This window comes from Trematosphaeria pertusa (assembly GCF_010094035.1).
Source record: "Trematosphaeria pertusa strain CBS 122368 unplaced genomic scaffold BU26scaffold_8, whole genome shotgun sequence".
Lineage (NCBI taxonomy): Eukaryota > Fungi > Ascomycota > Dothideomycetes > Pleosporales > Trematosphaeriaceae > Trematosphaeria > Trematosphaeria pertusa.
This window is the reverse complement of record NW_022987219.1, coordinates 2,024,156-2,048,173: the sequence shown is the minus strand read 5'-3', so window position 1 is coordinate 2,048,173 and position 24,018 is coordinate 2,024,156. Positions and strand designations below refer to the sequence as shown.

General features: G+C 54.7%; 5 protein-coding genes across 5 annotated transcripts; 2 read left to right on the top strand and 3 right to left on the bottom strand.

Moving 5' to 3' along the window:
- Nucleotides 1-134: 134 nt before the first annotated feature.
- On the top strand, nt 135-15,218 carry BU26DRAFT_606022 (midasin; the record flags this gene model as incomplete). The annotated part of the gene is made up of 5 exons (XM_033835632.1): nt 135-7,328; nt 7,379-7,627; nt 7,683-8,129; nt 8,185-8,534; nt 8,582-15,218. The coding sequence occupies 5 exons, from the start codon at nt 135-137 to the stop codon at nt 15,003-15,005; spliced, it is 14,664 nt and encodes a 4,887-aa protein (XP_033683589.1). The 3' UTR covers nt 15,006-15,218.
- Nucleotides 15,219-15,408: 190 nt separating this feature from the next.
- On the top strand, nt 15,409-16,625 carry BU26DRAFT_606021 (uncharacterized protein; the record flags this gene model as incomplete). Its single annotated transcript, XM_033835631.1, has 3 exons — nt 15,409-15,450; nt 15,545-15,631; nt 15,690-16,625. 3 exons carry the CDS (start codon nt 15,409-15,411, stop codon nt 16,623-16,625), a joined length of 1,065 nt encoding a protein of 354 aa, XP_033683588.1.
- Nucleotides 16,626-16,832: 207 nt separating this feature from the next.
- On the bottom strand, nt 16,833-18,683 carry BU26DRAFT_427958 (MFS multidrug transporter; the record flags this gene model as incomplete). The annotated part of the gene is made up of 3 exons (XM_033823764.1): nt 16,833-16,965; nt 17,023-17,797; nt 17,864-18,683. The coding sequence occupies 3 exons, from the start codon at nt 18,681-18,683 to the stop codon at nt 16,833-16,835; spliced, it is 1,728 nt and encodes a 575-aa protein (XP_033683587.1).
- Nucleotides 18,684-19,464: 781 nt separating this feature from the next.
- On the bottom strand, nt 19,465-20,184 carry BU26DRAFT_520256 (uncharacterized protein). The gene is made up of 3 exons (XM_033829251.1): nt 20,001-20,184; nt 19,740-19,914; nt 19,465-19,670 (listed from the first exon to the last, which is right to left on the bottom strand). Exons 1-3 carry the CDS (start codon nt 20,076-20,078, stop codon nt 19,612-19,614), a joined length of 312 nt encoding a protein of 103 aa, XP_033683586.1. The 5' UTR covers nt 20,079-20,184; the 3' UTR covers nt 19,465-19,611.
- Nucleotides 20,185-22,004: 1,820 nt separating this feature from the next.
- Nucleotides 22,005-23,374, bottom strand: BU26DRAFT_338387 (uncharacterized protein). Its single transcript, XM_033822280.1, has 3 exons — nt 22,555-23,374; nt 22,055-22,465; nt 22,005 (listed from the first exon to the last, which is right to left on the bottom strand). The coding sequence occupies exons 1-2, from the start codon at nt 23,156-23,158 to the stop codon at nt 22,395-22,397; spliced, it is 675 nt and encodes a 224-aa protein (XP_033683585.1). The 5' UTR covers nt 23,159-23,374; the 3' UTR covers nt 22,005; nt 22,055-22,394.
- Between the last annotated feature and the right edge of the window lie 644 nt (nt 23,375-24,018).

The following is a 24,018-nucleotide window of genomic DNA, read 5'->3' as shown; positions in this document are numbered from 1 at the left end:
CGCATATCAAAAAAAGTTCGAGACCGGAGGCAACTCCAGTAACCACACCGAATTCCGCATTCCGGGGGGATATTTTTGCGTCAAAACTATGGGAAGGTGCCTCGAAGGCTACATACGACTGTTCTTCCGCAAATATGGAAGATCGCAGCACTATACAGCCCGGTAAATCGGTCTCTTTAGAGTCGCTTGCCACGGAATCTTTGATTTCGCGATCTACGGATGGGCTTTTTGTTCAGCATTCCGACCTCTTCGTGGAGATATGCGCAAGATGGATTGTTTCGGGGGCTGCGGCAGAAGCGAAAGTTGCAGCTTTTGGACGCATACTCCCGTTTGCGCGTCACCTCGCAGAGCACCTGGAACGATTTCTAGCCACCGTTTCTCGCTCACCGATCATTGGGACTCAGGCTTCGACATTGGATGACGAGGTACTACGGAGCATATTAGAGCTAGACTTGAGCGAGTGCCTCTTGGGGACTTTCCGCCTTCTTAGCTTCGACTGCCGGAGCTTCGCCAAATTTGTGCGACCACTAGCACTGGAGCGTCTATTCCACCATTCAAATCGATGTATGCGATATTTGGCTGTCCGCACTTTCTGCCTGTATGTGCATGCCGCCGATCATGCAACGCAAGAGATGATCAAGAGATATGTTGGGCAGGGTGAAATCCAGGGCCAATGGGAGGGCCAGAGCATCGATTACCGGTTCCTGTCACTATGGGAGGAGAAGAGGTGGAAGGATATGCAGTCAAAACTCCAGCAGAGCGAGGTAGACGAGGCAGCGAAACCGCTCCCAGCGGCCCTATACAACCAGCTTTCGCAATACACGGTGAGCATCAGCGGCATTCTCTTGCCCCGGCTCGACGGGACTCCATCCCGGGAGAAGCCAGCGGAACTCATTTCAACATCAACTACTGAGCTCAACCTGAAAAACATCGCTCGGGGCTTGCTTGGCTCAAGTCCCATTCTCCTCACGGGCATGGCTGGTTCTGGGAAGACGCTTCTCACGCGCCACTTTGCGTGGCAGCTGAACAAGCTGGAATCAATGGTGACGCTTCATCTCAATGAGCAGAGTGACGCGAAGCTATTAGTTGGCATGTACGCGACCGGCGCAAAACCTGGAACGTTCAGTTGGCGACCTGGTGTCCTCACCACTGCAGTCAAGGAAGGTAGATGGGTATTTATCGAGGACCTCGATCGAGCGCCGAATGAGGTTGTCAGCACTCTTCTACCTCTAATTGAGCGAGGAGAGCTGCACATACCCAGCAGAGGCGAGACCATCCGAGCTGCAAGGGGTTTCCGGATTATCGCCACAATGCGAAGTACCCTCAATCCACGAGGGCAAGAAATCATGCCTCGTCAAAGCATGATCGGCCACCGCTTCTGGAACTCGATAACCGTCCGAATGCCGGAGCTCGGTGAATTTGAGCAGATAGTGTCAGCCAAATATCCGACGCTGCGAAAACACGTCCCGGGAATCATGCGGGTTTACGCTCGTCTTCTGGGCTTATATTCTGATGCCAAGTTTTCGTCCGAGAACGGCACCTCTCTACGCGCGCTTACGCCTCGGGATCTACTGAAATGGTGCGACAGAATTACAGTCCTACTTGGACAAACCTCTTCATTCAGCACAGCGAATATGGACGATATTTTCATGGAAGCTTTTGACTGCTTCGCAGGCAGTCTGCGAAGCGAGCAAGCTCGGGCAAGAGTCATGGATTACGTTGCGGAAGAGCTCCATGTCGACCCTCAGCGACGTTACCATTTACTCCAGAGCCGGGAGGTAAGGCTAGAAGTACCGTCCAAGAGCACATCTTCTGGTACTATCCGCATCGGACGAGTCCGGCTGGCAAGGCACAAGTCCTCCAAGCGGCTCGTGTCTAGTAGGCCCTTCTCTACGAATGACTACACCCTGCGACTGCTCGAGAAAGTTGCAGTAGCTGTAGACCGGCAGGAACCTCTCCTCCTCGTTGGCGAGACCGGTACCGGCAAGACGACGTGTATTCAGTATCTCGCAGAACAGCTTGGGAGAAAACTGGTGGCCTTCAACCTGTCCCAGCAGAGCGAGAGTGGTGACTTGCTAGGAGGCTACAAGCCAGTCAACGTGCGCAGCTTGGTCATCCCGCTCAAGGACGAGTTCGACGATCTCTTCGATTCCACGTTTTCCAGAAAGAAGAATCAACGTTTCATTGAGATGCTAGGAAAGCGGGTCGCGAAAGGGGAGTGGAAGCGCGTATGCATGCTGTGGCGCGAAGCACTCAAGATGGTTGATGCCGCACGCAAGGCACACGAATCACGGAGCTCGTCTCCGGATCCCGATGGTGGCCAGCCCAAGAAGAAGCGTAAAGTCGACTCGCTTCCCACCAACTTTCCTAAGGCTCGTTGGGAGAAGTTCGCGACCGACTTGCACGATCTTGAGGCCCAGCTTGCAAATGGCTCAGAAGCATTTGCCTTCTCTTTCCTCGAGGGTAATATCGTCAAAGCCGTTAGAAACGGTGACTGGGTGCTGTTGGACGAGATCAATCTGGCCTCATCAGATACTCTTGAAGCCCTCGCAGACCTCCTTAGCGGCGGAGCAGACGGTACACCGTTCATCTTGCTTACGGAAACTGGGAACGTGGAGCGTATCGTGGCCCACCCTAACTTTAGAGTCTTCGCCGCGATGAACCCTGCGACCGATGTCGGGAAGAAAGATCTTCCTCCAGGGATTCGATCAAGGTTCAGCGAGCTTTACGTCGAGAGCCCGGATAGCGACAGGAAGAGTCTACAGAACATCGTCGAAAAGTACTTAGGGGGAGAGACCAGGGACCCGACCATCGTGAAAGTGGCTGCAGATGTCACCAAGCTCTACCTGAAGATCCAGGAGCTGGCGAAGGCGAACATGCTCGTCGACGGCGCAGATCAGAAGGCACATTTCAGCTTAAGGACCTTGACAAGAACTCTCACGTACGCTAGGGAGATTGCGCCTTTATGCTCCTCACGGCGCGCACTATACGAAGGCTTCCATATGAGCTTCCTAACTTTTCTCGGAAAGTCGTCAGAGGATCTAGTCGCACCCCTCATCAAAGAGTACCTATTCCGTGAGAAGTCGGTTCTTAAAGCGGAGCTGGGCAAATCCCTCCTTCAGCCAAGCGATGGGCGAAGCTACGTCCGACAAGGCCATTACTGGCTACGACAAGGTGCTTTTCCGGTTGAAGAGCAGCCTCATTACATCATCACACCATTCGTCCAGCGGAACATGAACAACTTGATCCGTGCTGCTTCCACTCGCCGGTATCCAGTTCTCGTTCAGGGTCCAACTTCATCCGGTAAGACAAGCATGATCGAGTATCTTGCCAAACGTTCAGGCAATAAGTTCGTCCGCATCAACAACCACGAACACACAGATCTCCAAGAATACCTGGGCTCCTACATCTCTGGCGCCGACGGGAAGCTCACATTTCAGGAGGGCATCCTAGTTCGAGCACTTCGAGAAGGTCACTGGATCGTCCTAGATGAACTGAATCTAGCGCCCACAGACGTCTTGGAAGCGCTGAATCGACTTCTGGATGACAATCGAGAACTCTTAATTCCGGAGACGCAGGAGGTTGTACGACCACATGACGATTTCATGCTGTTTGCAACACAGAATCCAGCTGGTCTATATGGAGGCCGAAAGGTGTTATCACGCGCGTTCCGAAATCGGTTCCTCGAGCTTCACTTCGATGACATTCCAGTTGATGAGCTGACAGAGATCCTGCACCGCCGCACCATGATACCAGAATCATGGTGCAAGAGGATCGTTAGCGTCTACCAGGAGCTCTCTACACTTCGACAGGAGAACCGGCTTTTCGAGCAGAAGAGCTTTGCAACGCTGCGAGATCTCTTTCGCTGGGCGCAACGAAAGGCGGACACAATCCAAGACCTGGCGAATAACGGCTACATGCTGCTTGCTGAACGAGTACGCAAGGAAGAGGAGCGAGTGGCAGTAAAGAAAATCATCGAAACCGTCATGAGCAGAAAGGGACCTCGTGTTGCCGTCGATGAAGAGCGAATGTACAGCGAGGACACATCGCCGGAGATCAAGCTATGCAAAGATAAGGATGGCGCAGGTGGTGGCGTGGTCTGGACGAAGGCTATGCGTAGACTTTTCGTTCTAGTCGCCCACGCCATTCGCAATGACGAGCCCGCCCTATTGGTTGGAGAAACCGGATGCGGCAAGACCACTGTTTGCCAGATGCTCGCCGAGGCTTTTGAGAAGCAATTGCACACCCTCAACGCTCATCAGAATACGGAGACTGGCGACTTGATAGGCGCACAGAGACCGATAAGAAACAGGGCGGCTATCGAAGAACTCCTTTGTCGACAACTCATAGCCGTCCTAGGAAATTTTCCTAGCGATATCGATCTTTCGACTCTCGAGCTATCGCAGTTGCTTGAGATGTACGACAAGCTCGATCCAGCGGCGCGCGACTCCATTCCCCTTGCTCATCGTGAAGAGATTCAAGCGAATCGAATCAACGCTGCGGCCCTATTCGAATGGGCAGACGGAAGCTTGGTGCACGCCATGAAGTCCGGCCAATTCTTTCTTCTGGATGAGATATCTCTCGCAGACGACTCTGTACTAGAACGCCTCAATAGCGTACTCGAGCCGTCTCGGACACTACTACTTGCGGAGAAGGGACCGACGGACTCTCTAGTCGTCGCTACGGAGGGCTTTCAATTCCTCGCCACAATGAACCCTGGCGGTGACTACGGAAAGAAGGAACTTTCGCCGGCTCTTCGCAACCGCTTTACTGAGATCTGGGTTCCGGCTTTGTCCGACGTAGAAGACATCATGCAGATCGTGCGAGCGAAGCTGAAGCCATCCGCCGCGCAGTATGCCGATCGCATCGTGTCCTTCGCGCAATGGTTCAACGAAAAGTATAATACCTCGGTCGCATCTTCTATTTCCATTCGAGACACTCTTTCCTGGGTCACCTTCATCGATAGCTCATCAAACGATGATGCTATCTTTAGCATTGTGCATGGCGCCGCGATGGTCTACATCGACACGCTTGGTGCGAACCCAGCGGGGTTGCTCGCCATCTCTCCTACCTCCATTGATGAAGAACGCAGGGCATGCCTACATCACCTCAGCAAATTGCTCGGCGCAGATGTCGGCCCGTTATACTTTGGCGATATCCAGGTGCTCTCTGCCGCCGACTCCCTTCAGCTTGGAGCATTCTCAGTACCCAGGGTGTCTCATATCACTACTAGCGATGTCAGCTTTTCGCTTGACGCTCCAACGACCCGCTCGAATGCAATGAGAGTTGTTCGGGCATTGCAACTCCCAAAGCCCATTCTGCTCGAGGGAAATCCTGGAGTCGGCAAGACCACGCTCGTCACGGCTCTGGCACGCGCTATCGGCAAGCCTCTCACGAGGCTCAATCTCTCCGAGCAGACCGATCTTATGGACCTCTTCGGCTCGGATGTCCCAGTCGAGGGTGGACAAGCTGGCACCTTTGCTTGGCGAGACGCGCCATTCCTCAAGGCAATGAAAAAGGGTGACTGGGTCTTGCTAGACGAGATGAACTTGGCGTCTCAGTCGGTCCTAGAAGGACTCAACGCAGTGCTCGATCATCGTGGCGAAGTCTTCATATCGGAGCTTGACCAGACGTTTCACAAGCACCCAGACTTCCGGGTCTTCGCAGCTCAAAATCCACACCATCAAGGTGGTGGGCGCAAAGGCCTGCCGGCGTCGTTCGTCAATCGATTCACCGTCGTCTATGCCGACGTCTTCCGCCCGGACGACCTCTCACTCATCTGCTCCAAAGTCTTTCCCGGCATTGATCAAGAGGAAGTCAAGAAGTTGATATCCTTCGTTGCCCGACTCGATGACCAGGTTGTAAATCGCCACGCTTTTGGAGCCCTAGGTACGCCATGGGAGTTCAATCTACGAGATACTTTACGCTGGCTTGACCTGCTTGCCTCCAGGACCGTCATGGGATCCGCCCGGGATTTCCTCGATCCGATCTTTGTCCAGCGTTTCCGCACGGAGGGTGATCGTGCCCACCTGCTCAAGCTCTTCGAGAGTGTCTATGGTGTCTATGAACCTCGGATGACTCTCTACCACAACTTGACTCCTAAGGTGTTGCAAGTTGGCTTTAGCGTTCTCTCGAGAGATGTGGTGGTCACGGGACCAGATCCCGTTTTCCACCTGCGAATACCCCAACTAGCGCCCACCGAAGCGCTCATGGTCAGCGTGCGTCAGAACTGGCCTGTCATACTGGTCGGACCTCCCGGCTCTGGAAAGACCACGATTGTTAACCAACTAGCATCATTCGTGGGGGCGAGCCTGGTCACGTTCTCCATGAATGCGGATATTGATGCCATGGACCTTGTTGGAGGCTATGAGCAAGTTGACCCTTCCCGGGAATTGCATCGTTTATTAGAGAGGCTCGATGTCTTTGCTCGACAGAGCCTTGCATCCGATGAGAGGCCATCACAAGCATGTATCGAATTGCTGATGCTTCTCAATGAGCGGTCGGACAATTATATCCCGGATATCCTTCCTCTTCTTGAGACGATAGCCCGAGAGAGCAGTTCCGCACAGGCAGCCGAACTCGCACAGAACCTCCAGCTCCTTCTTCAGGTACCCCAACAGATCGATGGAGCCCGCTTCCAATGGGTCGATGGCATTCTCATCCGAGCTCTCGAGCAGGGTAAATGGCTCGTACTCGATAATGCGAACCTCTGCAGCAGTGCTGTACTTGACCGCCTTAACTCGCTACTTGAACCCAATGGATATTTCAGCATCAACGAGCATTCGACTGCTAACGGCGAAGCCCAGATCGTCAAGCCTCACCCAAATTTCCGGATCTTCATGACCGTAGATCCGAGGTTTGGAGAGCTGTCACGAGCGATGAGGAATCGCTCCGTTGAGATCTGTCTTCTACGTAGTGCTGAGGATGTTAGTGAATTGGGAACACAATTACCGGTCTATCCATTGGAGTCACAAATGTATCGCTTCCGACATCTTTGCGACAGCGACGAAGGCTTGCTAGATACCATCGTTCTGCGGACAGAGAACCTCTCGACAGCAGACAATGATTTACTGGACAGCTTTGCGAACCAGGCCTCGAGTGGGCTCATCCAATCGCAGTCAGCGAGGATGGCGAATGGCACCCTAACCCCCCCTCGAACGTTGATGGCGCAGATCAGCGGTTACAGTCTACAGCCCGAAAATACTGCTGCCAAGTACACCCGGCTCTCAAAGTTCCTCCTCCAGACTTGGGGACCTCAGCCGCTTGACCTTCAGGATCAACTCCATGCTGCGTCGGGTGGTTTCTTAGACGGCGTCATCGAGAGCTTGGTAAGTCATTGAACTTTCATGGAGAATGTCTGCTAATTAAATCATCACAGCCATACCACCCGTTCAATAATGAGATCTGCCTCCGTCGTAGCGACTCATCGAATGCCCTTTGCGTCTGGTACGCTTCACTGTACGATGTAATGTTGGACTTGTACAGTATGCAGCAGGCTTTTGATGCGCTCCCCTCCACCAAGTTCGAGCGTCGCAAGGAGAAACAGAAGCTTCCGGCTTTCCTGTACGCGCTCTGGCAAGGCTTGGCCAAATACATGGAAGCGATAATCCAAGCTCACGACAGCGCCGTATGCGAATCTCCAACCACTTTATACCAAAGTAGCATCTAACTTTATATTTTAGGTCCAAGGAGCTTTCTTGAAATCACTACGGCGACTCTTCTGGGCCTTCTTTGAGTTGGCGACAGGATCCAGCTTTGACCGAGCGACATTCCAAACGTACCTAAAAATGTTGGATGCTTGCATCTCGCCGAGCACTAACCTGCCTACTTCAGCCATAAAGAGCCTAACGACCAGTCTATCCAAAGAGATCGCTACTTTTGGATCGGAAGTTCACCTAACGACAGGTCTCGGGATGGAGCGTATCTGGCGCTATTTCAAGCCGGACACACCAAAGAGCCAGAAGCAGCTATCAGCAATTGTAGCTCTAGAGAACCTTGCTGACCGACTTGATTCCGTGATGTGGAAGTCGAAGTTGAAGGTCGACGAGATGGTCCAGATCAGGGAGAGGTTTTCCTCCTCTCTGGAACTCGCTAGAAAGCAGGATGTCGAGGCTGGTGAGCTAATCACCGTAAGTTTCGTCTTTGTCTGCTATTCACTCTGACGTGAGGTCTGATTTGTACTAGAGCCTTGAAATCGCTGTGCGGGAGCTCGAAGACAGCATCGGTGAGGAAGATACTGCAATTACTCCCTATTTCGAGGATGAGTTCGAGGGCTTGTGTCAATTTCTGGACATTGCGAAAAGCCATATCCCGCCACGCGATCCCCGCTTCGTCCCACCAGCTCCCATTGTCCCACTAGTGCGTGCCAGGTCATCCTTACTTGCTCAGAGATCGACCAAAGCGCCACCGCTCGAGGGAACGGATTCTGCATCGGAATATTTTACAAAACTGTATCGTCATGCCGGCCTTGAGAAGCCGACAGGTCATGAGATGACTCTCCGTGGACGTTTCCACACCACACTGTTATCGAAACTGTAAGTGCCCGTCCAGGGTCTTTCGCCACAAACCTGACCATGTGTAGATGCAACGCGGATGAGGTCCAACTAGCACAGCTCGATCGCTTCGAAGTAGAGCTGCAAGTCCTTTCACAGGAACTAACTCTTGACTCGGAGCGCGTCACGCAGAATCAATATGATGCGCTCCCCGACATTTATCGCGCTTTGCTTGCGCATCTGAACGCTTCTCATTACGACATCATCTCCGGGATACCAAGCGAAGATCTGGTTCAACTCGATTCAGAAGCACGCATATCAGATCGATACCGCCAAGCTCTCGAAGAATCCTTCAAGCGATGCTTCAAATATCTCAGCCACTTCCATCAAGTCGACTCCCAAGCATGGGTCAACCTAGGTTTAACGGGCTTAACGCTATACGTTCCGAACTATCCTCATGATCCCGCGCTTCAGCCGATGATTGAACGGATGCTCTTCAACAAGGAGAAGTCAAGTCTCATCTCGAAATTGCAATCTTTACTTCGGTTTCAGTTGAACTTCACGGGCCAGGATAGCAGTTTCCGTATTCGCAAGACCGAGCAAGCTCTTCATGAAATGGGCGATGAGCCCCCGGTTCCTGCAATAGTGCGACCGAACGTATCGGACTTGGATGCTCTCCAGGGAGAGTTCGCCAACCTCTTGAGTATTATCCAGCCTTTAACTTCGGGTTCCATGACAGTCCAAGAAGCATCACGAGACAACACACTTCGACAAAATATCTTACGGATTATCCGAAGGCTTGTCGAGGGCTACCGCAGCTATGACGACATCACTGGGCCTGCCGTCGGATTCTTGGTGTGTCTCAACATTGGTCTGACGCTTGGTGCCCAAGAGCAAGAGGGCGACAGCGCCGCCAGCAGGAGCTTGAAGTACATCACTCGTCAGAGCCCATTCTTCGGTCTGCATGAATGGTATAGTACGCCGAACTCGGAAGTGCTACTCCAGTTCTGTGAACGAGAGCTTGCTCAAAAGCATCATGCGGTGGATCTGCGATGGCACGCTCTGCACTGTCTTGCAGTCATCAAGACAGTTGATCCCGCCTATATGACTAGGCAGAGGACTCGCGAGCTCATCCACAACATATTCTCATCGTTCTACAGTGAGTGGAAGACGAAGCTTGGCCAGGATCAAGAGAACGAGGCCAAGAATTCCAGCCTGTATACGTACCGAGGCGAGGAGGAAAACGCAGATGAGGATGATCCTGAGCTCTTCCCGGACTATGAAAAGGACGAAGAACCTCAACCGACCGTCTCATCAACATCTCGCGAGCACGCTATCCAGCTAGCCAATATGCATGGTTTAATCGTTCTCGGCGGCAGCACTGCATCGAATGGGGTAAAGGCTCTGCTCGAATGGTGTGCACAGGAGATGAACCGCGTTTCTGGAGGCGAAGCCCACGGCACTCGACATGAGAGCGCTCTACCTGCAATGTATCTCGCACTGGAGAAGAAAGCAGATGCCTTGGCCTCGTCCGGCACGGGAAAGAGTTATAACTTCTACTTCGACGCGAATCTACCGGAAGCCAAGCGCTTGGTAAACCTCGTCCATCGCATTCAACATCGATATAGGCAAATTCGCAAAGTTTGGCCCGAGCACGCAACGTTGTGGGATGTGCTCCGTACCTGCGACGAAGCGCTTGAGTTCCGTCATGTTGAGCCCGTTGCAAAGTTGATCACGAAGGCAGAAAAGCTTCACTCTTATATGTACGAATGGGAACGGGTGGCCAGTCGGGAGTTCAGCACAGCGAATCTGTACGATGATCTCACGAAGTTGCTGGTTAGCTGGCGGCAGCTGGAGCTCACGACATGGGCTCGTCTCTTCGACATGGAGATCGAGAAGTGTCGTGATAACGCTAAAAGCTGGTTCTTCGTCGCCCACGAAACGATTATCGCTGCATCAGAGTCGATCAACGATGAGAAGGCCATGAGATTGCATGCTAGGGAACTCCTCAAGACTTTGGAAAGCTTCTTCACCGGTACAACTCTGGGCCAGTATGAGCAACGCATCACACTCCTCCGCCAATTCCAGAAGCACGTCGCTATGCGCATGAACGACTACACTTCTTTCAGCCCCGTTCATATCGCCCTCAGCAACTTCATTGCGTATTTTTCGCGCTTACAGCAGCCTGTCCACGAAGCTCTCGCCAAAGGACGACAGGCACTCGAAAAAGAAGTCAACAACGTCATCAAGCTGGCTAGCTGGAAAGACACGAACATTGAGGCGTTGAAGCAGAGTGCGAAGACTTCGCATCGCAAGCTCTCGAAACTGGTGCGGAAGTTCCGGGCCCTGCTCAATCAGCCTGTGTCTGGGATCATCAAGACTGGATTTCCCGAAGAAGGCATTCTCGTTCGGACCGTGCAAATGGAAGAGGTATCTACAAGCGTGGCGCCGAGCGCGCTTGGACATTGCGCGGTAACTATCCCAGGATGGACCCAGCGGCCAAGCCGGTTCAAGAACCTTCCCGTTACTGTGTCGATGATGCGCAAGACCTCCACGCCCAACGCGGAAAGCTTAGACGGGGCGGCATATATCGACAGCTTCATCACAGACCTAGAGGCTTCGATGACCCAGTTGCAGAAAGCTACCCCTGCTGCGCTCACGGAGGAGAATAAAGAGACAGTACAACATCTCAAGGCGAGGAAGCGCAAGCTCTACGCCGATACGATGAAGGAACTCCGCCAGATGGGCATCAATTCGAACCTCAGCAGCGATGTGCTTGCAAAGCAAGATGAGCTCTCAACCGTTCTTGCTGGCCTTCCGCTTGTCGCCACGGAAACTAATGATTGCGCTAAAGGAGCCGACTACTTCTTGCACAAGGTTCTTAGCATCATGGCGCAGGTCCGGGATGTTGCTAGGGAGCACTCCGGCGACCTCACGAGCAACGATGTCGCACGAAGCATTGGATACCTCGAAGGCTTGCTGCATGTCACTCTTCGCCAGCGAAGTGTGCTGAGCAAGGCCGCTCGAGCTTTGGAAGACGCACAGTTTCCGACGTCAAAGATCGCAGCTCTCTGTGTTGTCACTACCGGTGCGGTTACGAGAGTTTCCCACAGCCAGCTCGAAGTAACTGCCAGCTTACGACCTAGTATCTTATGGCTCTGCACAATGCTCGACAGGGGCGCTGATGTTGTCGCCGCGCAGGCAAAAATGGGCCAAACGAACGAAGTCGATGCCGTGATTCAGGGCATGCGGCAGTGGAGTTCCCGACTTCAAGAATCAGTAGATGCTTTCGACAAATTGCCTACTCTACCAACCAACGTCTGGTCCAAGAATCACAAGCAACTCAACGATGTGATCAAGAATCAGCTGTCCGATTTCAGAGGCGCGTTCAACGCTTTGTCCGAACGCTTCCCGATATCGAGAACTGTGCTCAGGCATATCCAGCCGTTCGTCTTCGACTACCCGCCCGTTAAGGCTGTCGAATTCTCGGAAGATTTGCGCATTACGGTGCAGACGCACGCGAAGGAGATCTTCGCAGCGCTGGATCTGATCCTCGGTTGCCTGCAAGATGTTGAGACTGCTTTGACGGCTCTTCCGAACTCAATAGACGATTCGGCGTGGTTCATCAAGGAAGAGCAGGCGCTCTGTGGCGCCATCGACGCTTTGCACGCGTCGCGTGTGTCTCGAGCTCTCGATACGGTTCTGAATCGAATGCATGGCTTATATGAAGACGAGAACCTCCAAGCTATTGCCTGCTTATTTACAGCGGTGCGACCAATTCTGGATCAGTACGTTGCGTCGCACAAGTTTCTTGTCGAGCGATTCGATGCACTCCACTGTGCAACTGCCAAACTACTACACCGGCTCTCAAAATCGTTCATCCAGGTCGGCACTCAAGGATTCTGTCAACCTCCCGAGAAGTCTGCCGACCAACAGCCCGGCAAAGACGACAAGCTAGAGCCTGGTACAGGCCTCGGTGAAGGCGAAGGCGCTGAAGACATCTCGAAAGACATCGAAGATGACGAAGACCTTGAAGACTTGGCACAGGAGAAGGGTGGTGAGCGCGAGGGCAGCATTGAAGAGGAAGATGATGCTGTTGATATGGGCGAGCAGGAGATGGAAGGCGAGACTGGCGAGGCTGCTGAGAAGGAAGATCTGGGCAGCGAAGCTGAGGAAGGTGACGAGGATGTTCAGAGTGAAGTCGGAAGTGTCGATGATCTAGGTCCAAGCGCAGTAGACGAGAAGATGTGGGATGAAGGTGGGAAAGAGGACGACCTGAAGGACAAAGATGCAAAGCAGGATGTTGGCACTGAAAACAAGGACGAGCAGGTCGCTGCCGAGCAAAAGGAGAAGAGTGGAGAGGACGGTGAAAAAGAAGAAAACGATATGCGTGAGGACGAGGAAATGGAGATGGAGGGCGAAGACCAGGAGGAGAACGTGGGCGTGGGTGAGACTGAGCAAATGGATCCACATGCCAAAGAGGAAGAGAAGCTCGACCTGCCTGAAGAACTCAACATGGACGGCAACGAGGACGAGAAAGAGGATGATGATCTCGGCGACATGGATATGGGTGACGATCTTGGCGATGAGGAAATGGATCCTGAGATCGGAGCGGAGCCTGACATCGTGGACGACGAAATTGGTCCCCAGCAAGAGGATGCGGAGCAAAAGGACTCCGAAGAGGACAGGGAGATGGAGCAGGACGAGGAAGGTGAGGAGCCTGTTGATGACGACGCCATTCCGTTGCCAGACCAGAACGCTCCAGAGGACGAATCTCGCGATGCCCGGAACAATGAGGATACGGATCCGAACGCTGAAGCTGGAGCGGGTGCCGAAGCCAACGAAGAGGCTCACAGGAATCAAAAAGAAGAGGCATCTGCTAACGCGGCAAACCGTGAAGATGGCACAAAAGGAGAGTCGTCCGAGAATGTGCAAGAAACGACTGCCGAGGATGGCACTCTTGGTCAAACCAGCAGACCTGACGCCGGGGGCCACGGCGAACAGCCGGAAGAGTCTCCCGAGACCCAGTTGTTCAAGAAGCTTGGAGATGTTCTGGAACGATGGTACAACCAACAGAAGCAGATCTCAGGCGCACGGCAGAGGGATGAGACTCAGGTTCAGCAAATTGACAAGGAGGTCGACATGGCCGATGCTGACTTTGAGCATGTTCCGGATGAGGAGACGCAGGCTGATACGCAAGCTTTGGGCACGGCAACGGAAGAGCAAGCTAGAGCCTTGGATCAAGACATGGCCATGGCTGTGGACGAGGAAGAAAAGGTGCCTGCTCGTCCCGAGGACAAAGATGAAGAGCTACAGAAGGGCCAACAAGATGTCGAGATGGAAGACGCTGCACCAAAGCAAGACCAGGAAAAACAGCAGCAGCAGCAATCTACCACTGACGGCCAACCACAAGCCTTCATCGGCGAGCAGAAGTCATTCGCCCATCCAGAAGACCAGGATATGGAAGACTCGATGCCCTTAGATGAGGAGCTGTCAGAGACCTTATCCGTCGACGATGTCGAAACAAAGCTCGAGCTTACCCACCTCGATCCCTCCACCCCCATCTCGCCCGAAGATGCCCGCGCCCTCTGGCTCAGCCATGAAGCAGCCACACACTCCCTCTCCCAACAACTAACCGAACACCTCCGCCTGATTCTCGCCCCCACCCTCGCCACCAAGCTCCGCGGCGACTTCCGCACCGGCAAGCGCCTCAACCTCAAGCGCATAATCCCCTACATCGCCTCCGGCTACAAGCGTGACAAGATCTGGCTCCGCCGCTCGCAGCCCAGCAAACGCAGCTACCAGGTCATGATCGCCCTCGACGACTCGAAGTCCATGTCCGAATCCGGCGCTTCGAATCTCGCGCTCAAGACGCTGACGCTTGTTACACGCTCGCTTGCTATGCTGGAGGTTGGCGAGGTAGCGGTTGTGGGCTTCGGCGATGAAGTCAATGTCGCACATGAGTTCGATAAGCCGTTTACGAGTGAGGCGGGCGTGAGGGTGTTCGAGCAGTTCGGCTTCGAGGCGAGCAAGACAGATGTGCGTGGCTTGGTAGAGAGGAGTCTAGATTTGTTCGCCGAGGCAAGGCGCAAGGGGAGTAGCGCCGCGGGCGAGGATCTCTGGCAGTTGATGCTGATTGTCAGCGATGGGATCTGCGACTCGCATGCGGAGATTCAGAGGCTTGTGCGGAGAGCGCAGGAGGAGCGCGTTATGATCGTGTTCATCATTATCGACTCGTCGGGACCGCCGTCGGCGCAGCCCGCTCCTTCTATGCACCCTGCCACGGCGGCAGAGGGCCCTGTGGCGCCACAGAAGGAGAAGGAGAAACAGAAGACGAGTATCCTGGATCTGCAGAGTGTGGAGATTTCGCCGGAGGGCAAGGTCGTTAGGTGGAAGTATATGGAGAGGTTTCCGTTTCGGTATTATCTTGTGGTGCGGGACGTTAGAGAGTTGCCGGGCGTGTTGGCGGGGGCTTTGAGGCAGTGGTTTGGGGAGGTAGCGGGCAGTGCGTAGGCCTTTTGTTTGGTATGGTTTTGTGAATGGCGTTCTGGGGAGTAGTGTGCCTTCGCGTTCGGGCTTCTATTTGGGGTAGAGAGGGAACAAGAGTTATCATTGTTCCAGTGTTGAACAGTTGAACGTGATTGCCTTGCTCGTGGTCTAGAATGGTGGATTGGGATACGGCTTCCAGGACGGGTTCGGAGGTGTATGGGCTCACCGATCACGTCGCACACCGGCTCCTGTAGGCCTTCTGGAGGAGTAATGATTCGACAGATGTCCAGCCGGGTAGGCACTAGGTCATTTCGGGACTCACCGACTCTGCATGCCCCGGGGGCGGTCACTCACTGACTTCTTGGCACTCACTGCTTTATTAGCAGCTCCGCCACCGAATCTGCTCCACCACCACAACACCATCGCAATGCCACGCTTCGTCGACCTCCCGCGCGAGCTCCGCGACTTGGTATGTATCTCCCTTCTCCTCACACAAAACCCAGGCTGGGGGCCTTCCACGGGTATAACCTAGACGGATGCTAATGCGTATTGCCACGGTTTAGGTCTACAATGAACTCTCTGAGCCGCTCACGTTCATCTGGCGGCATCCGACGGATAGGATCCAGTCGGTGAACATCGACTGCGCGACGGTAAGCCCGGCAGCCTTCAAGGGGATGAGCAGATTCAAATCTAACATGGCATTGATAGGTCCCTATCACCAAGGCGGCAGTTCTGGGCCCCAAGGTGCTGCGGGAGATGGGCCAGGCGCCGGTCTTCCAGGACCTGGAGATGACGGTCGGCATCGCCATCCGGGACGAGCACCAACCTCTGATCGGCACCATGCCGTTAACGAACGCGCCTATCCCCGACGCGCACGAGATCCCGCACGAGCAAGCCCTCCAATTCCTCAGCTGCGCCACGCACCTCACCATCCTCGTCGTCGTGACCTGCATCCACGCGCAGAAACCGGGCTTCTCGCTCCCCTGGGAGGCCGTCATGGGGCTGATGGCCACGCTCTCCGCGCGCGGGCTGCGCTTCGCCACCGTCAAGGTAGGCATGCACACGCGCAATGTGGAAGTGCTCCGGTGGAGCACGCTCTGGAACCGGCGCCCGGTTCAAACTATGCTCCGGAGGCACATCTTCGCCGAGTTTGGCTCCGCCAAGCTGCAGGGCAGCTTCCCCATCCAAGACATCGAGGCGTGCAGCCTGGCTCTTGACGACGTCAATGCCGTTGCGGATTATATAACGAAGCGTGTTACCCCGGCGTCGAATGTTCACTTCGCGCATAGCGTCACTAAGACGGCGGCGTACCTGTACGCGGACGACCCTGCGGACGCCGCGGGTCGCTTCTGGACGAGGGATAGCGTGCTGGAGACGTTCCCGCCCACCGATCCACCGAAGGGCAAGCAGAAGGTGTGGGAGCTGCTCGGCGAGGGGTCTGAGGAGCGGTACGCGGGGAAGAAGAATAGCGTGAAGCTGTGGAGGGAGAAGAGGGACGGGGTGTGGAGGGAGTGGGAAAACACGTCCGTGTTTGCCGTTGAGGGCGAGCCGCAGATTGAGGTTACGGATCCGATTACACGACGATTGCGGAGGAAGACGCCGGTCTGGAACCCTGGAGGCCCGTGGTGGACGCCTCCCTTTTGAATGTAGATAGGGCGCTGGAGGGCTCTGGGTTCACGGATGCAGAGTTTGTCTTTCGGGGTAGTTTGGCTATCTGAGAGGGTAGGCGGGTGTGGTAGTGGCATGAGGGCAGTCGATAGATGGGAAGTGGATAGGCCGCTGAGGGCATACGGTATCAGCTATCCAGAGTTCTTCTTTCTGTACAGTATATCTACCGGATGATGAATCCCTCTACGTTGGAGCAAATCTCGACATTGCCCTGATCCTCTTGCCATAGAAGTAGAACAAAATCGGTACCGGAAAGAGCGCGGCCGTCAAGAAACCCAATAGCGACGTAGCCCAATCGACGCCGAGCGTATGGTACCTAGCCAGATATTAGCATCAAGCCATCAGTTTCCAAAGGAATTGAGGGAATACTTACATCGCCGTAGCGAAAAGCGGAAAGCCAGCCCCAAACCCACTCCTGAGGAAGGTGTTGGCAGCGATAGCTGAGTTGGCGTACATCAAATAGCAATCGATAATGTAGTTCAGCCCCTGCAAGAAGATCATAAGCACACCCGCGCCAATCGGAATGCCAGCCAGCACCTGCGGCACCCAGGAAATATGCGGGCTGCTCGTCCAGGCAAACCAGAACATGCCGGCCGGGAACAAGAAGCCGCCGATGATCATGGGTATGAGGCGCTCCTCGGGGACGACTCGACCATGCTTTTCCAGCTTGCGGGCGAAGCGCGTCTTGGTCGTGAACACGATTATCGCTCCACCGAGTATAACGCCCAGCGTGATACCTAGGAAAGGCAGCGCGCCAATGCCCGGACTCCAGCCCCGTTGTTCCTGGAACGCGATCGGGTATGCTTCGAAGAAGAGGTATAGGATGCCGTAGATGAGCGCCATGTACAGGCTGACGAGATCGAGGATCGGCTCGCGGAGCAGCATGACGAAGGGCCGGAGCAGGTATCTCTCTGTGATATTTGTTAGGTCGATCTGCTGCTCATCCGCCTTGGCGTGGATGGCCCAGTTGCGCGTCTGGAAGCGTATGCGTGCGGCGCGGCGGGAGAGGAGGACCGGGGCGTATGTCTCGGGGATGAGGACGAAGCTGACGGCGCCGAAGAAGAAGGACATGATGGCTGTGATGTACTCGGTCCAGCGCCAGCCGAGATGGCTTTGCACGATGAAGCCGCCGATGATGGGGCCGAAAACTGGTATTCCGTGTCAGTGATGATGGAAAGGAACAGATGTGATTCAACCACAGAAGAGTTACTTACCAGGCCCCAGGAAAGTCGCTCCCGCAAAAATCGTCATCGCAACTCCCCTGTCCAGCGGTCCCCAAAAGTCCGTCAACTGCCCGCCCACAATCCCCAGCGGCGCCGACCCAAACACGCCCCCAAAGAACCGACACACCATAACCGTCTGCAGATTCTGCGCAACCGCAACGGGGATCTGAAAAACAGCAAAGACGAAAAAGCCCACGAACATCGGATACTTCCTGCCGTACAGCTCCGACAGCGGGCCCCAGACGATGGGCCCGACGGCAAAGCCCAGGACGAACAGCGAGGTGCCCAGCACCATGACCTCGTTCGAGACGCCGAACTTCTGGGCCGTGACGACGGTGGCGGTGCTGAAGACGCTGCTGGCGAAGGTGATGCAGAAGGTGACGCTGCCGAGGAGCAGGGTGATGAGCCATTTGCGCCAGAGGGGGAAGTTCTGGGGGTTCGAGGGGTCGTTGGGGCCGGACCAGTCGATGAGGTTGGGGTCGTTTTCTGCGGGCTGCGAGGGGGTTTGCTTTTCGACGTCGAGTATGGCGTCCTCGGCGTTGGGATGGGAGCGGGAGCGGGATTGCGAGATGTGTGAGAAGTGCGATCGCGAGGGACCGAGTGGGGTTTGCTGTCTGCTTGCGGGAGCATTCGACTCTGTGGCTGTGGTGCTTCTGCTGCCCGATGAGCGGAGGCCTTCACCGTGCTTAGAGTCGATCGAAGATTTGTCGTCGTCGAGACTGAGTTCGTCGAACTGCTCTGATCGGCTCGAGGGTGCTGGTATGCCCGGCGGTACCGTTGCCTGCTCTAGGTATCTCTCAGGCGCGTCCATACCGCGTGGTAGTCCTTCGGGAAGGTGCGTCCTCGTGACTCCGTGGCCTCCGTCCACTTATTCTCCAGCCATGACCGTGACGTAAAGCAAGAATGTAAGAAAGACGTCGAGAAGAGGAAACAGCTCGAGTGGCAATTCCCATATACTTTCGTCGCCTACAAGTTCGTATACCAGACCAAAATCACTATAAAGCAGTGCGTGATAGATCTCACAGAAAAAAAACACATTAACAAACCTCGCAGCAAACCTATTTATCACCCCCTTCCTCCCAACTACATCAGCGATTAATCTCCTATCTCCATCCACCGTACAACATCGGGCCGCAGGAACCGCACCCTCCGCATTACCAATCCCATGTCGGGGGTAGTGTCGGCTCGCTTTATTCGCTCGGCCGAAGCCCGCTACTCCAAACTCCCCGATCCATCGCATCCGGCAGCTCCACGCTCTACTGCCAGACACGCCGAATCAGATATCTCTTTTTCACTCTACACGTGCTTCGGGACTCAGTCCTTTTGCAGGGCGAAAGACTAGTCCCGATGGATGGAAATCGCGGGATGGATGGCCGGCCAATGACGGAAGATATCGCCATGCAACGCTTAGCTAAGCGGGACGTCATTTCTTGGCTGCTCCAAGATGCTCGACGAGAAGTTCTCAAAGGGCGGATATTGGCATAGTCTATTCGCTGGAGCGGAGCTACGAGAGGGTTGCTTTACTGCTCGCCGTCCGCCTTGCAATGCTTGGATACAGCGTGGTGAAATCGTATATTCGCTATCTACGTAACCGACAGACGAATACACATTGCCCTGCCCAAAACACCACCCAGCCCAGCCACCACGGAGGAGAACAAGAACCCAGAAGCAACCCCTCTGGATGCATACTCGACCGCCACCGTACGCTACGTGGCTGAAGCACTCGCGCCGCCGCTCTCCTAATCGCAGGCGCAGCCCTGGTATTTCCCAGACTGGCAAATGCCACGAACGCCGTTGCCTACAAGACGCGTCAGAACAGCCCACGCATGCACCCATTCCACACAAGTGAGAGGAGAGTACTGCTTACAGCCGTTCTTGGAGCAACTGTCTGTCTGCCCGTTGCACTTGTCGCACGGACAGCCGTTGAACTCGCCGGCGCTGCACGTGCCGACCAGGTCCCACGGCGAGTTGAACTTGGGCGTGCAGTTGTTCTTGTCGCAGCGGCCGATCTTGTTGTTGCAGCCCGCCTGGACTGTCATGTCCTGGAAGGGGAGCGTCAGGCATGGCGGCCGGCCATTGAGAGAGCAGAGAATTGGGGGTGCGGATTGGGGAGCGTGGGAGCACTTACGGCGCGGGGTTCTGCGGGAATGGCGGCTACATGGGCGGCGATGGCCGGGAGAACGATGAGGAGGTTGAAGAGCTGCATGTCGCGAGTTTGGGATGCAATGAGATGGAATTGGCAGGGGGTTTGGGGGCTTGTAGAAGGCGATTGATGGGAGGGTGTCCTGGTGAGGATGTTGCGTTTAGAGCGGGCTGCCGGCAGCCTTTTATACTTCTGGATGGACGTATCCTTTTCTTCTATCACTCGGTCGAGTCTGGGCCCGTCTGTGTCCGTGATGAGGCCATCCAATAGACAGCGGTCCACATTTTCCAACACTCATCCATGAGGCCAGGAAGGGCTGTGCGGCATCGAGCGGGCATTTGCATCCTCTTGTCGTCGAGCAAATTCTGCCTTGACTGCCTTCAGTCGCCCGTGCGCCTAGCTATACGAGGTGGAAGACGGCTGATCGCCTGGAAGAAACTTAACGGCTGCGCGTCGCATCGTGGTCTGCAATGGGGTAGTCTCACCTGCTTGTCGCCTTATACCGGAGAAGGGGCCTTTCTTGTGTAACTCTGGGGACTGATGGATGGTGGGTTCACGCGGTTTACATTTCGATTCCTAGCTCTTTGGAGATACAGCATTCTACACACTCATTAGCGGTCGAAGTCGAGATCGCACTCCCTTGGAACGGATACATTCCGTTGTACCGTTCACCGTCAATACAGAAGGATTCGATGAGGGAGAGCGTAGCTCGCTACCTAGACCCGAGTACAATTAACATAAGGAGGTCGGCTACGAAGCGGTGTCCGACAGTATATTAAATCACGATACATGGCATTGTAAACCATGTGGAGAACAATGCGGGGTGTAACCGGGGTGCAGGGACGCAGACGCTTGCAAGAGCGGCCGCAAAAGGCAAAACGTGTTGTTACGCATCGATCCTGAATCCTTCTGCCGTTCGAGGAACCGGTAGGAATATGGTAAAGGGGAGTATGCCGTAATGAGTGATCCTTCACACAGGGCTGTTACACCCTTACGTAGTAGTGATGGGCGACGCTTGGCTGTGCTTTATTCCTTCGGATTATAGGCAAAGTGCGGAAGGAATATGGGAAAGCCCTGAGTTGTTTTTTCCCGAACGGGACGGTCGAGCGTGGAACGAAGCTTTTGATGCGAGCCAAAAATAGGCACAGCATTCCGGACAGCGAAGAAAAGAGAGATTTGAGACTCAAAGGAACTATACCGGTCGACTGGAGAGCGTGCATGTTACTGTGTGTTTTCTAGGGACCGGATCATACACAATACTCGGCGCCAAGACCACGGTTCATACCCTTTCCATGCAACAACTGGGAGATCTGGGGTCAGGAGAAGCCCATGTGAGTGTTCCCTTGAACATAAAAGACCTTGCCCTTCTCCTGGACCTTCTAGCCAAGCGAGGTATGGATTGCGCGGGCCGTGCGAGGCGTAGCGGCCGTGCTCCTATTACTGCGACTTGCTCGCTCTAAGGATATGGTAGTAGGTGAGAAAAGCAGCAAGCGGTGGGCTGCTGGTCGTACCTAGGTATGGATCTGGACAGGCGTGGGAAGGTATGAAACAGCAGCGGCGTGAGGAAATCGGGGTCCGATTGTGTTGAACGCGAGCATCTACCTAGGTTGCGGAGGTTAGCTGTTAGAAAGGTAGGTATCGACAACATGGTCCCTGACTGAAGTGCGAATGTATATTTGCTCTCGCTATCCTGCGCTTGCTCTGGACGGGGATTTCCCCCGAAGGAAATGGTATGCGAGACGCAGTAGAGGTCCTCCAGTGTTGCCGTCGGGGGTTGTCCGCCTAGCTGTCAAAGAACTGAATATCCCGCTGTACCGGTATAGTAATATCTGGAGCGCTGATCCAGCATGGTATGGGCAACAGGACGCAGGCTTTGTGGGCCAAAGGGGTGGCAATCGTTCGTAGGGTTCGATGCGGAGCTTCGGGATGACGGGCGGGCGGGCGAAGAATGAGGACTTTTGTTACGTTTCCCTAGCAGATAGTCTGTATCCTTTGGAAGGTAAGCAACTGCGAGATCGATGGCTGCGCCTGGTACCAACCTAGATACTTGGGCAGAGCCGTCGTGCCCAGACGCTTTGAATTTTCCTTTACCTAGGTATGGTATCTCCAGTCCTCAGACGCTCTGCTCCCCAGTTGCAGGATTTGTGAACCTGTTGCGCAGCTCCAATGTGAATTATGCCCAGCACACTTAGGTCCAAGGGGGTGGACTGTGGTTATTGGTGTCTGGGCCGGCGTTGCCACCGTGGATCTCCGTATTCCTCTTCGTTGTTCGCCAGCAAGCGCATGTCTCGGATCGGCCGTGATAATTATACCGGGGCTTCTTTACTCGAGGGTGGATCGTACGGTGGTATAACCCGGACGGCAGCATGATCGCAGCGTCTATAGGGGTTCGACGATGCGAGCAGCCCTCGGGAGGACCAAAACGGCGTTGCTAGTTTCTCGGAGTAGACCTGGCACCGGAATGCCGTTAATATCCAAATTGAGTACAAGATGCCCAAGAGAAGGCAGCTCGGGGGCTGATCCGGACACAGTGACTTACCGTTGCAGCGCGATGGATCGTTGTAGTGTCCTACTTGTGGATCTGCTGGATCGCAATGCGTCCCCACACGAGAAATGGTAGATCGGCGGGGAGATCGTGAGCTCAGTATGTGGTGTTGGAGGTGGGTACCGGCGACGAGGAGGAAGGATTGCCTGGGGTCATCCGTAAGCGGGCGGCACATGGCGGCTATGGGCTGTTGTGTTTCTTGTGTCTCTTGTGTTTCTGCTGGTATTGATGAGCGCGCCATGCAAATGGGTCGGATGTCAAGGTAGCCGTCTGCTTCCCAGTGTACGGAATCGTGGACGAGAACATGCGGCGCGTCTGCGTACACATGGCCGCCGCAATGTAGCACAAGGGATGCACCGGCGCCTTTTTGATCTCGCTCCTGCTGGCCTTCCTGTTGTCTTTGCTTTGTGTATCGCGGATCGAACCGAGACGATATTTGTCGTTCTTGCGGAGCCGTCAAGCACAGCTGACACCGGAGTGTAGCAGTTCCCGGCGTGGTATGGGGAATTGGGCTCGTTACTTCGATTGCCAGTATAAAGCGATTGCGCGAGATCGTAACGGCATCGAGGACGGAGAGGGCGGCTCGAATCCAGTGCATGGCGGGGAGCGAGCCTGGAGATATGGGTCAGTGGATAGGAGTGCCGGGTAGTAGGATCCCAGCCCAGTTAGAAGTAAATGCCTACATACTGCCGTACCCTGTTCCAGTTTGCGTTGAGCTGTTCAAGCCGGCGTAGTATAGCTCCGCGATGCTAGAAATAGCAAGGCCTTCGCAGAATCGTATGTCCAAAAGCTTGCCGGGGTGAGAGTTTCCAGCAGGTGTCAAGTAACTCATTCTCGAGTATCCAGGAATGGAGAGAGACGTGGCGCTCGAGGCGCTCGAGGTTGTTCGGGGATGCGCGGGACTCGGGGGCTGGAATTGCGGAGGTTTCGATTTCGAGGGTAGCGACATGTATACGAAGGAGGGACGACAGTGGCACAGAGTATGGTACTGAGGGTATGCTAGTCTGTAGGAGCCGGTCCTGATGATTGATTAGTAGGGGCCCATGCCCCAAAAATGGTATTCTGCTTGGTCCGCATCGCCCCGGATGCATCGCGGCCCTGAAGCCGCCGCCGGGGCCTGTAGAGGCGACAGTGGACAGGAATATCGTGTCAGAGGAAATGCCAATTCCAAATGAACAGTCTCCTGATTGATTGGAGTCGCTGGATGATTGTGGTTGTCCTGCTTCGCCGGCGGAGCTTGGGGTTGCATCGCCGCATCGAACATGCTGCTGGCGGGGCCCATAGGGGCGACAGTGGTCAGGAATATGGTATCAGAGGAATTTCCAATTCCGAGAGTGTACCCTCCTGGTTGGTTGGAGTGGCTGGATGGTTGTGGTTGTCCTACTTCGTCGGCGGAGGTTGAGGTTGCATCGCCACATCGGATCTGCTGCCGGCGGGGCCCGTAGGGGGGACAGTGGA